The sequence below is a fragment of the Drosophila nasuta genome, chromosome X, assembly GCF_023558535.2.
Source record: "Drosophila nasuta strain 15112-1781.00 chromosome X, ASM2355853v1, whole genome shotgun sequence".
NCBI classification, from domain to species: domain Eukaryota; kingdom Metazoa; phylum Arthropoda; class Insecta; order Diptera; family Drosophilidae; genus Drosophila; species Drosophila nasuta.
The window spans coordinates 21,070,607-21,082,852 of record NC_083459.1 but is presented as its reverse complement, the minus strand read 5'-3'; the positions used below and the strand labels follow the sequence as shown (position 1 = coordinate 21,082,852).

Genomic DNA, 12,246 nt, shown 5'->3' with positions numbered 1-12,246 from the left:
TCGGGTGCTTCAAGTAGCACTCGATGGCGTGGGCGTGTCTGTGATAGTTTACTGAGCTTCTGAGCTTCTGATCTTCGCAGTTTTGTGGGCTGTTACTGCTGCCATTTTGTGTGACACAACTCTAAAGCCCAACTATAAAAGTTACTCATGTACCCAAGCAACACCAAAGTACATAGCACACACACACACACATCCTTACCCACACATATACACATATAATATATCAGTTTCTGTGCTATAGCCAGAAGCATTCTCTCATTACCTAAAATGCACATAAAAAACAAACCCCAAGCAGACTATAATGAGCTAAAATGTGCAAGGCTTGGACCAAAAGAAATTGCACACTAAGTGCTTAAAGTCCTTAAATTGCTTGTAAATTTAACATTCATTTTGTAAATGATGCTCAAACAGAAAACTAAATTAATTAAAAAAAGTCATACAAATTGAAAAATCAAATATGTATATTAGGTCTATAAAAATGCATTATAAAATAAATCTAATTATGAATTTGTATATGACATAAATAAAATTTATATATGAAAAAGTTACTGCTTAAAGCATTAAGCTCAATATTATTTTAAAATTCTTATTATATATATTTTATATCAACAGAAAAAAAACAAATCTTTACCTTCTTAATCTTCTTTTAAAGTAAAACCTCATTAAAATAAAAAGCATGAAAATAAAGAAAATAATAATATGCATATAACGATATATGAAACGAGTTTCTAATAAAATTAAAAATAATTGTCATTAAGTTAGTGGCAGTCATCGCTATGAATTCATTTAATATATAAATTACCAACATTTATTAATAGATTTCGTTAATGTTAGAAGCTTCTTTTTTATTCATTTGTCAATCTTCTTCAAAATTTTAAATAAAGTATTTGTAGCTCATGAAAATAATAACCATAAAAATAGATAAAAATGTTAGGAAAAATATTTTAGTTATATTTAAGTTGAACAAAATCAAATCTTTTAATCTATGCTAAAAACTTTCAAAAATCTTGTAAAATTAATAAGTCGCGAGATTAAACAATAAAATACTTTAAATATTAATTTAAGGCGTATATTACATTAACAAAGGTAGTTAATTTTTGTATTTTATTTTATTATGTATGTAATGTATGATGTTTTTATTCAACATTTAATTCTTTTATTTAGTGTGTGTACTTCTTAAACTTTGATTACATTTAATACCAAAAACTTATTGTTAAATTCAGTCTTTATAAGAGAATGCGACATAGATTTCAATTCGTTGTCGCATGCTGCGTATACTTAATGCGAGCCAACATGTGTCTAGTTTTGATTTAACGACACTCTGCTAAAGAAATCGTGTGTCTTTTGTACGCTTACGCGTTTGCAATTTGAAAGCACACACTGAAGACATTCATAACTGAAAATCCTTTCGCTGTTGTTGTTTTTGTGTGCCTTTGTTGCTGCAAGTGTTGCGAGTGTTCTTCATCAAGATGCCAGACTTGCAAAGTGATGATCCACACACACACACACGCATTGTTGTTTGACCTAAATAGTAGTTGCTGTACTTTTGAATAAGACTAAGACAAAGAAGAAGAAGAAGAAGAAGAAGAAGAAGAAGAAGAAGAAGAAGAAGTGTCATATCTCTGTTGCAAATTGTAGTTGTAGTTGTACTTATGTAACTATGTCAGGCGATGAAAATAATGCAGCATGCCAATCAAGTAATGCAGCCAAGATACAAGTTACAAGCACTTCCAATGTCTTGTGTCTATAAATGTGCCTCAGTCTGAAGTCGAAAGTCTGGAGCCGAAACTAGGAGTCTGAGTCTGAGTCTGAGACTCGCTCTCACACTCACACTAACACACACACACACACATATATACGTTGAAGAGTCTATATCTATCCCCTTGGCCTATCTGACTGGTTGGTCTGGTTGGTTCGTTGGTTGGTTGTTGGTGTCACATTTTCGGTGAAATTTTGGTTGCAAACTTTGGCAAAACTTGGCCAAGTATTTGGCCTCAAGTGCGACAGAGCGAGCCAGCAGCACACCGTGAGTGTGTGTGCGAATGAGAGAGAGACAGCGAGAGTGAGAGAGAGAGATAGAGACGGAGTGATTGCAGTTGAGAGCGCGCATGTGGGTGGCGTTAGTGTGTGTGTGTGTGTGTGTTGTGGTCGGTCTTCGTCTTCGAATGTGCGAGCAGCGAGAGGAGCTAAGCGAGACTCGAGATTCTCTCAAATGTTTTGTTGCCTTGGCGTTTTCTTAAGTGCGACTCACACACACACATAGTGACAACAATGAGTCAACTGCTGCGCTGCTTTTGCAACGTCGTCGTCGTCGTCGTCGACCGCGTAGTATGTGCGACTGCGGCCTGGCATTTGAGGCTGTTTATTGCCTGCAAGAAGCAGTCAGCATTCCTCTTCTCTCCTCTGCTCTCCTCTCTGTCGCAGTCTGAAGCCAGAGCTGAATGCTTCCTTCGCCTTTGCCCACAAAATGTGGGCTGCCACTTGATAGCGGCAACGCTCTAGCTGTAGCTGCAGCTCCATCAAAAGAGATGGCGTCCAGACGACGACGGAGCAACGACATCGGCGACTGGGATAATTTTAATGAATTTATTTAGGAGTTTGCCTTGAGCTCGCCTTCTGCCTTCTGCCTCGCTGCCAGATTTGCCAGCCACTGACTGTCTGGCTCTCCTCTGTCCGTCTCACTGTCCGTCCGTCTCTCCGTCTCTCCGTCTGTCTGTCTGTCCGCTTCAGAAGGTGGAGCTCGCTTTGGGCGTGCACATACACAGACCCAAGAAAGACAACAGAGGGGAGAAGGGGAGGCGCAGTGAAAGATGCATTTACATAAGCAGCAATATGGCGGCTTGTTGATCATATGATGGCTGCGCAACAAACCAGACAGAGACAGCTAGAGAGAGAGAGAGAGAGAGAGAGAGCGAGCTAGAAAGCTGCTGGTTAGTGGGCAGAAATTTTGCCCCAATGTTGTTTTGCAGCGACCAAAATGTGCGGCAACGTTTTTGGTCTTGCACAGTGGGCTATATGTGGTCTGGTCGGGGCTACTGCTTCTTCGGCTTTTTCGACGTCTGAGCTCTGTGTTCTGTGTTCTGTATTCTGTGTGTGCCTTGGCATTGGACTTGGACTCAAAGTTGCCAGCAGCTTATGTGCAGCGTTTTTTTCATTGCGTTTTTTATTCCAGACTTCTTTGAGCACAACAAACGAGCTAATAATCGATATTTAGTTGAGCTTATTTAATTGCTTTTATTTAAATTCTACACAATAAAAATGAATCGTTAACTGACTTGACTTAACTAACTAACTTTGCTTTACAAATTTCTAAATCAAGAGAAATACATATTTCAATAATAACATAATTTTATATTTTTAAATGTACATCACTATAACAAACATGACCTTCGGTATATTTGATTAATTTTGGTATATTATTTGGTATATTTGAAGAATAATACCACACGGTTTTTCTTTTATTTCATAGTCAAGCACACTTGACTGTAGCTTTTTTACTTTACTAACAAATTACAACGACATAAGGAAATCTCTTTTTATTTGCATTGCATGTGCAAAATTCTTTTGCATTATCTTCATTGCATACATAATCTTTGTAAAAAGCGCACATTGTAACAATTAACCTAATTAACTTCGCTTTTAAAAGGAAATCTGGCAGCAAAGGGCAACTGCAATGAACATTGTAACAAAATTTGTAATAGACATTAATAGAGCTGAATATCACAAAAGAATTACACGTTTAATGACTCCTTTGCTTTGTAGTTTTTGCAGTTAAAGACAATATTTTATTTAAAGTTAAAGTTGCGCAGTTGCAAGAAAATGCATAGACAATGTTTTCATCGTTTTTCGCTATGACTTCTTGGATGTTCATTTTCGTTTTCATTTACATTTCGATTACTTTTAGATTGTTTACTGAAACTTCATGAAACTTTATATGGTCATGTTAATAATATTACTTTTTAAGCATTGTATTGAAGTGTGGAAAATGGTTGATAAATTATTCGACTTATTAAGTGAAGGAATTAACTCCTTGCTTCGTTTTCGATTTCTTTGCTGATCTTAATTGAGAATACTAAGCTGGAGATGGATTTATAGTCTAAATATTTAATTTTCGAAATTCCTTTCAACCTTGTATAAAACTATAACTTATTCGCTGTTTATCGAAGAATAGTTTGAGGCAAAGTCTGAATTAGTTATACGATTTATTAAGTAATGCATTCTATTCTCTCTCTTTTTTTCACTTGCAGGCTTCGCACATCATTTGGTGGGGATGCACAGTCACCTGCATGCGCCAGATTGGCGAGCTCACATGGCTTTGGGTGGACGCCCTGGATTTCCAGCCGCGCCCTTTTTCGCCCATCACCATGGGGCGAGCTTTCCAGCAGCTGGCGGACTGCGTGGCTTGAGCGGTAAGTGTGCGATCTTCGTTGCTTGCAACTTGCAAGGTTAAAATCAAACTAACGAACACTTCCCTGCAATAATCAGCAGACAATCAGCAGCAACTGGCGACTGTGGGCGCGGCGCATAGCACAACGAGTCCCGAGGGATCGCCGACGACGACAACGACGACGAGTGCGACGCTGAGTGCGTTTGTGCAGCCGGCCGCAGCATGTAGTATGAGTGCGGGCAGCTCGCCGCCGCTGACGTTGACGAGCATGCAGCATCACGACAATAACAACAACAGCAGCCACAACAACAACAGCAACAGCAACATCGATGCGGGCTTCGAGAGCGACAGCATCTCGGTGACCGGATCACCACGAAAAAGCATCAGCTCGCTGACGCACGACGATGAGGAGGAAGCTGATCCCGATCCCGATCCAGATCCCGAGACGGAGACGGAAACCCGTCGCACTCGCAGTCGGAGTCGCAGTCCGACGCTGCTCAGTGCCGATGCCAGCAGCGTGGCAACGCTAACGGAGCCAACTCCAGGCAGCGGTGGCGCTTTTACGGCGCTGATACAGCGCAGCAAGAATCCCACGGAACTCTTTGGCGGCTTTGCGGCCGCCAGCGCTGGTCATTTTGCCCCAGCTGGCCACAGTTTCAATCCCGCTCTGGCGGCTCAGCTCTTTCTGCAGAGTCCCCTGCTGCCTCAGTCCAGTCAATGGCTCTACACTCAGCTCTATGGCAGCTACAGCGAGCTGCCTTGGCTGCGCACAGCTGCCGTTGCCGCTGCCGCCAGTTCAGCTCCCCAGCAACAGCAGCAGCAGCAACAACAACAGCAGCAACAGCAGCAGCAGGAGGCAGCTGCTCATGCAGTGGCATCCACCGATGCCGATGGCGTTAATCTGATCAAGCGTTGCGTCACGCTGATCACACACAATCCACCGGATGCCGAGAATGCCAATCCGAATGCCTCGCCGCCGGTTAGCTCCACACGGCGGTCGCCTTCACCTGTGGAGACGATCGATTTGGATGATGTGAGCACCACATCGCGTTCGGCCAGCGGATCGAGCGGTGCTGGCGGTCCAATACGCAATCGTACGCCCAAGCCGACGGCTGATGTCTGGCGTCCCTACTAGCGGCTGGCCGCCGCCTTGCTGGGCAGTTGTCTGGCGGCGCAGGGGGCAGGGGGAGAAGTGCCCATGGAGGGGACACTCAAGTAGGCCACTTGTGAAGGGTTGCTCAAGCAGTTCGTTATCTCGCTTAAGGGCAACAGCAAACAAAATTATTGGCAATTAAGCAGATAAACGTAAACATGTTCACCGATTTGTTTTCAATATGCATTTCTGTTAGCCAAGTGCAATTTGCAACTAAGTGCAACACAGTGTGGCCACTAAATGAATTTGTTGAATCAATGTGCTTAACGGCAACAACAATCAAAAAGATTGGCAATTAAGCAGATAAACGTAAACATTTTCATTGATTTGTTTTCAATATGCATTTCTGTTAGCCTAAAGAAATATGCAACAAAGTGCAACACAGTGTGGCCATTAAATGAATTTGTTGAATCAATGTGCTTAACGGCAACAACAATCAAAAAGATTGGCAATTAAGCAGATAAACGTAAACATTTTCACTGATTTGTTTTCAATATGCATTTCTGTTAGGCAAGAGCAATTTGCAACTAAGTGCAACACAGTGTGGCCACTAAATGAATTTGTTGCATCAACTGCAAAAAAATATTGCAAATTAAGCATTTTTCATTGATTTGTTTTTAAATGCATTTTTGCTAGGCAAATGAAATATGCAATAAAGTGCAACACAGTGTGGCCACTAAATGAATTTGTTGAATCAATGTGCTTAACGGCAACAACAATCAAAAAGATTGGCAATTAAGCAGATAAACGTAAACATTTTCATTGATTTGTTTTCAATATGCATTTCTGTTAGCCTAAAGAAATATGCAACAAAGTGCAACACAGTGTGGCCATTAAATGAATTTGTTGAATCAATGTGCTTAACGGCAACAACAATCAAAAAGATTGGCAATTAAGCAGATAAACGTAAACATTTTCACTGATTTGTTTTCAATATGCATTTCTGTTAGGCAAGTGCAATTTGCAACTAAGTGCAACACAGTGTGGCCACTAAATGAATTTGTTGCATCAACTACAAAAAAAAATTGCAATTTAAGCATTTTTCATTGATTTGTTTTTAAAATGCATTTTTGCTAGGCAAAAGAAATATGCAACAAAGTGCAATACAGTGTGGCCATTAAATGAATTTGTTGAATCAATGTGCTTAAAGGCAACAAAAATCAAAAAGATTGGCAATTAAGCAGATAAACGTAAACATTTTCACTGATTTGTTTTCAATATGCATTTCTGTTAGGCAAGAGCAATTTGCAACTAAGTGCAACACAGTGTGGCCATTAAATGAATTTGTTGCATCAACTGCAAAAAAAAGATTGCAATCTAAGCGTTTTTCATTGATTTGTTTTTAAAATGCATTTTTGCTAGGCAAATGAAATATGCAATAAAGTGCAACACAGTGTGGCCACTAAATGAATTTGTTGCATCAACTGCAAATTAAGCGTTTCACATTGATTTGTTTTTAAAATACATTTTAGTGAAGCGAGTCAAATATGCAACTAAGTGCAACATAATGAGGCCATTAAAACACTTTGTTTCGAGGCATTAATGTAATTCATTATTTATTAAAAAACAATTCGAATTTATAAAGCATAACACAATGAAATGCAATTGCAGAAAAGTCATTTATTTAAACAATTTGTGGCCCTAAAATCAAATTAATGTGGCCGTTAAGCGGAGCATTGATGTCACTCAATATTCATTAAAATAAGAATTCAAATTTATGAAGAATAACAAAATGAAATGCAATTGCAGAAAAGTTCTTCTTTTAGACAATTTGTACTGTTCTTTTTTTTTATTAAATTTGCAAAAACTACAAACTCAAATTCATAACAATTTTAATTGAGATTTTATAAACCACAAAGCAAAATACAAAACTTCGTTGAGCAACCCTAAGCATGCGATGACTTGAACAAATTTTTTTTCTAAGTTTAGCGGATCACATATCGAATTTAAATCAATTAGCATTGCCCAATAAGTAAATAATAATAGTTCTTGATTCGGCATTCGTTGTTTGGATGGGGAAAGGGGAAAGAACTTTGGGGGAATGGGCAATAATTTTATAAATTATCTAGATACTATCTGTGTAAATTGAGAAATTGAACATATTTTGCTCCATAAATATTGCAAAACTACGTTAAGTCTATAAGAAAATCAATTTTTTTTGCAAGCCATAAAACTATAATGAGAAAACCGTAAAGTAAAGTGGAAAACCCAAAAGTATTGAAATTAAATTTAAATAAAAGAAAAAAAATTTTAAAAATTTATTAAAAATAAATTTAAGCACACTGACAATTTGTATATAGTTTCTTAAGTAGCGTGCCAAGTTTCGTTAATAAAATTTCAACTAAAAGTAAAAAGAAAACGCATACACTTGCCTAGAACGAGATGGCGAATGTCAATTGCAAAAGAATAGGCGAGGGAGCGTGAGAGAGGAAAGAGGGAGAGATGGTCAGATAATCAGCGCCGCCAAGAAAAGCTTTTAAGAAAATTAATTCGCATTTCTTTTGCTCACTTCTCTTTCTCTATCTCCGCCTCCGCCATTCGCATCTCTACCTCTTTTTTTGGTATACTTTTGCTTGGTCCTTGCCTTTATGGGGTTAAAAAGGCCGCTCGAATTTATAGCCAGGACTTGGGGAAGTTGAAAGCGTAAATACGAGTAGAAAACTGGCAAATAAAAAGTTTAAATAAATGGGCAAACTTGAAAGCGAAAAATGCTAACCTGCAGTCATAAGACAGCCAGTTTTGCGGGCATAGAAATAGGATATGGACACCTCTGTTGGAAGTCGGTTTAAGGTTCGGCTTGGGATTCGGATTCGGATACGAATGAGGATACGGATACGGATTCGAGCATGAAGGAAGGGTGGCTATGGGATCCAAGCTTTGGTTCCGCTTTTCGCATTTGTATCTTTTTTGTTTTTGCTTATTTGCATGCACTTTAGCAGCTTATTTAAGGCGGCGAATAATGAATGAGAGCTCTGTGCATTTTAAATAAGTTCCTCTGATACAATAAGAATACGAATCCGAATAGCAATACTCCTTGAAAATATCAAATATTAAAAAGATGAAATAGTTGCCTTTTGTTAAATTCAAATTCAATAGGAACTACATTTTGATTATGAATATATTTATCTTTTAGTATATTTGGCATTTTTTCATATTTAATAGTGCGTACGCTTCAATAAATGGCGTGTATTACAAACTCAACAAATAACAGTTTTTTCTAATAGAGCCTTCTTAAAGAAGAGGTCGGAGAATCAAATACATTAACTCGACTACATACATAAATATGTTATGTATGCATTTCGAATCAGTTCATTATGTTAATAAATTCTCTTGACATTTTTGCGAACATTTTATTAATGTTATTGAAAAATATTTCCCATCCAGATATAAAAAGAAAATATATACATACATATATGGCTAGCAATTTCTTTAATATACTTATATTTTGTATTAATTTTGATTGGAATAATTATTTATTGTTGCAGTGCTCTTTAGTAAAATATTTACTGTTAATAATTTCATAGAGCATGTGAAGAAGCAAGCTTTAGATTATCATGTAGAACAGAAGAAATTGTAAGTAAGTTCAGCTGAAGAAAATTTAAGAACATAATCCACAAATAAAGCAGAAAACGTTACAATTATCTCTGCGCGAAAAGTGTTTAACAAAAAAAAAAAAAAAATTAGTTTCTAGAGTGTGAAATAGAAGACGCTGCTATGAGTTAAACGGAAGAAGTTGCTAATTCAACGATCAAAATAAAGCAGACGACGTTTCTCGTTAAACAGAAGAGAATGCTAATTGCGATTAAGTATAAAGGATAAAGTTGATATTAGTTAAACGGAAGAAGTTGCTACATAGTTCGTTCAAAAAAGTGAAACCGAAGTAGAAGCAAGTGTGAAACAGAATATAATTTTAGTTGTGCTTAGAAAGTCTAACAGAAGCAGTTGCTACAAGTTAAACGGAAGACGTTGCTACTTCGCTTAACATATAACAGAAGCAGAAAACGAAGTGGCTGTTAAGCTGAGACAGTTGCGAGCTTGTGGGCAAGTGTGAGCAAGTGCGCGATAGTCGCTTGCCAAAATGTTCGCTGATCGTGTCTAACACACAAGCATAAGTTTTAGACTAGATGTTCGGCTGCGTGCATGCGTCTGAGGGAGATGGAGAAAGAAAGCAAAGCATTTGCAAAAATTAAAGCAACAACAACGTGCATGCATAGTAAGTGGAAGCAAAACAGAAGTAATTGCTTCTTAGTCTAACGGAAGCCGTTGCTAATTGATCGAGTATAAAGAGTATCAAACGTTAAGCAGATGAGCATGCTGCATAGTTTATGTCTATTAGAAGTTGCTACTGTGTTGAAATAAGTGAAACATTTCGCGAAGAAAGGGTGATGGAAATTTTATATAGAAAAGGATGTCATGTAGCAAGACTGACTTTATTTTATTATGAGCGATTTATTATAGTTAGAAAAGAAATTATGTGTACTATTTGGGTTGTGTAGTCGGATCAGTCGATTTTATTATAATATATGTTAAGTATGTTATATGCATATATTAAATTATATTTTGTTTTGTTAAAAAATTATTATTTTAAAGGAAGATAGCAAGTTGCTAGTTCAATAAATAAAATAATGTCGAAATCGTTCCTCCTTAAACAGAAGGAAAAAGCTTAGAAAGTCTAACTGAAGAAGTTGCTACAAGTTAAACGGAAGCCGTTGCTACTTCGCTATACGTATAACAAAGGACGTTGCTGCAATATAAGAAAACGAAAATGTTAAGCAGAAAACGAATTAGCTGTTAAGCTGAGACAGTTGCGAGCTTGTATGCAAGTGTGAGCAAGTGCGCGATAGTCGCTTGCCAAAATGTTCGCCGATCGTGTCTAGCACACAAGCATTAGATTTAGACAAGATGTTCGGCTGCGTGCATGCGTCTGAGCGAGATGGAGAAAGAAAACTAAGCATTTGCAAAAATTAAAGCAACAACAACGTGCATACTTGATGTTTAGTCTAACGGAAGCCGTTGCTAGTTGATCGAGTATAAAGAGGAGCAAACGTTAAGCAGATGAGCATGCTGCATAGTTTATGTCTATTAGAAGTTGCTACTGTGTTGAAATAAGTGAAACGTTTCCCGAATAAAAGGGTGATGAAAATTTTATATAGAAAAGGATGTCATGTAGCAAGACTGACTTTATTTTATTAAAAAAAAACAAAAACGAGGGATTTTCATAGTAACTATTATAAGCTATTTATTATAAATAGAACAGAAATTATGTGTACTATTTGGATTCGATGCTATTGTAATTTTTTTTAGAAAATTATTATTTTAAAGCCTGTCTTAAGTTAGGAAATTGCTAGTTCAGTGATGAAAATAAAGCTCAAGACGTTCCTTGTTAATCGGAAGAGAATTCTAGTTGTGCTTAGAAAGTCTAACTGAAGAAGTTGCTACAAGTTAAACGGAAGCCGTTGCTACTTCGCTAAACATATAACAGAAGATGTTGCTGCAATATAAGAATACGCAAATGTTAAGCAGAAAACGAATTAGCTGTTAATCTGAGACAGTTGCGAGCTTGTAGGTAAGTGTGAGCAAGTACGCGATAGTCGCTTGGCAAAATGTTCGCTGATCGTGTCTAACCCACAAGCATAAGGCTTAGACTAGATGCTCGGCTACGTGTATGTGCCTGAGCGAGATGGAGAAAGAAAGCAAAGCATTTTCAAAAATTAAAGCAACAACAACGTGCATGCATAGTAAGTGGAAGCAAAACAGAAGTAATTGCTTCTTAGTCTAACGGAAGCCGTTGCTAGTTGATCGAGTATAAAGAGGAGCAAACGTTAAGCAGATGAGCATGCTGCATAGTTTATGTCTATTAGAAGTTGCTACTGTGTTGAAATAAGTGAAACGTTTCCCGAAGAAAGGGTGATGGAAATTTTATATAGAAAAGGATGTCATGTAGCAAGAATGACTTTATATTATTAAAAAAAAAAACAAAAACGGGGGATTCTCATAGTAACTATTATAAGCTATTTATTATAAATAGAACAGAAATTATGTGTACTATTTGGATTCGATGCTATTGTAATTTTTTTTTTAGAAAATTATTATTTTAAAGCCTGTCTTAAGTTAGGAAATTGCTAGTTCAGTGATAAAAATAAAGCTCAAGACGTTCCTTGTTAATCGGAAGAAAATTCTAGTTGTGCTTAGAAAGTCTAACTGAAGAAGTTGCTACAAGTTAAACGGAAGCCGTTGCTACTTCGCGAAACATATAACAGAAGCAGAAAACGAAGTGGCTGTTATGCTGAGACAGTTGCGAGCTTGTAGGCAAGTGTGAGCAAGTGCGCGATAGTTGCTTGCCAAAATGTTCGCTGAGCATAAGGCTTAGACTAGATGTTTGGCTGCGTGCATGCGACTGAGAGAGATGAAGAAAGAGAGCAACGTGTATGCATTTTAAGAGAAGGCAAGGCAAGCAACTGCTGTTTAGTCTAACGGAAGCAGTTGCTAGTTGATCGAGTATAAAGAGGAGTGAACGATAAGCAGAAGAGAATGCTACTTAGTTGAGGTTGTGTGTAAAACAATATACGCGATAGTTGCTGGCCTAAACGATTGCTGATCGTGTCTAACACACAAGCATAAGTTTTAGACTAGATTTCGGCTGCGTATGCGCCTGAGGGAGATGAAGAAATGCATTATAAGAGGAAGCAATGCTGTTTAGTCTAAC

At 37.6% G+C, this 12,246-nt stretch overlaps 1 protein-coding gene and 1 long non-coding RNA gene across 2 annotated transcripts in view; both read left to right on the top strand.

Moving 5' to 3' along the window:
- Positions 1-5,794, top strand: part of LOC132796044 (uncharacterized) — a 38,829-nt gene extending 33,035 nt beyond the window's left edge. The window contains exons 4-5 of the mRNA XM_060807060.1: positions 4,248-4,409; positions 4,486-5,794. Of these exons, the coding sequence (XP_060663043.1) occupies positions 4,248-4,409; positions 4,486-5,522 (1,199 nt within the window). The 3' untranslated portion in view covers positions 5,523-5,794. The remainder of the gene's footprint in view (positions 1-4,247; positions 4,410-4,485) is intronic.
- A 4,875-nt stretch (positions 5,795-10,669) lies between these two features.
- On the top strand, positions 10,670-11,765 carry LOC132796728 (uncharacterized). Its single transcript, XR_009633583.1, has 3 exons — positions 10,670-11,106; positions 11,173-11,278; positions 11,336-11,765. It is a non-coding gene; the product is annotated as an uncharacterized LOC132796728 (long non-coding RNA).
- Positions 11,766-12,246: the final 481 nt, after the last annotated feature.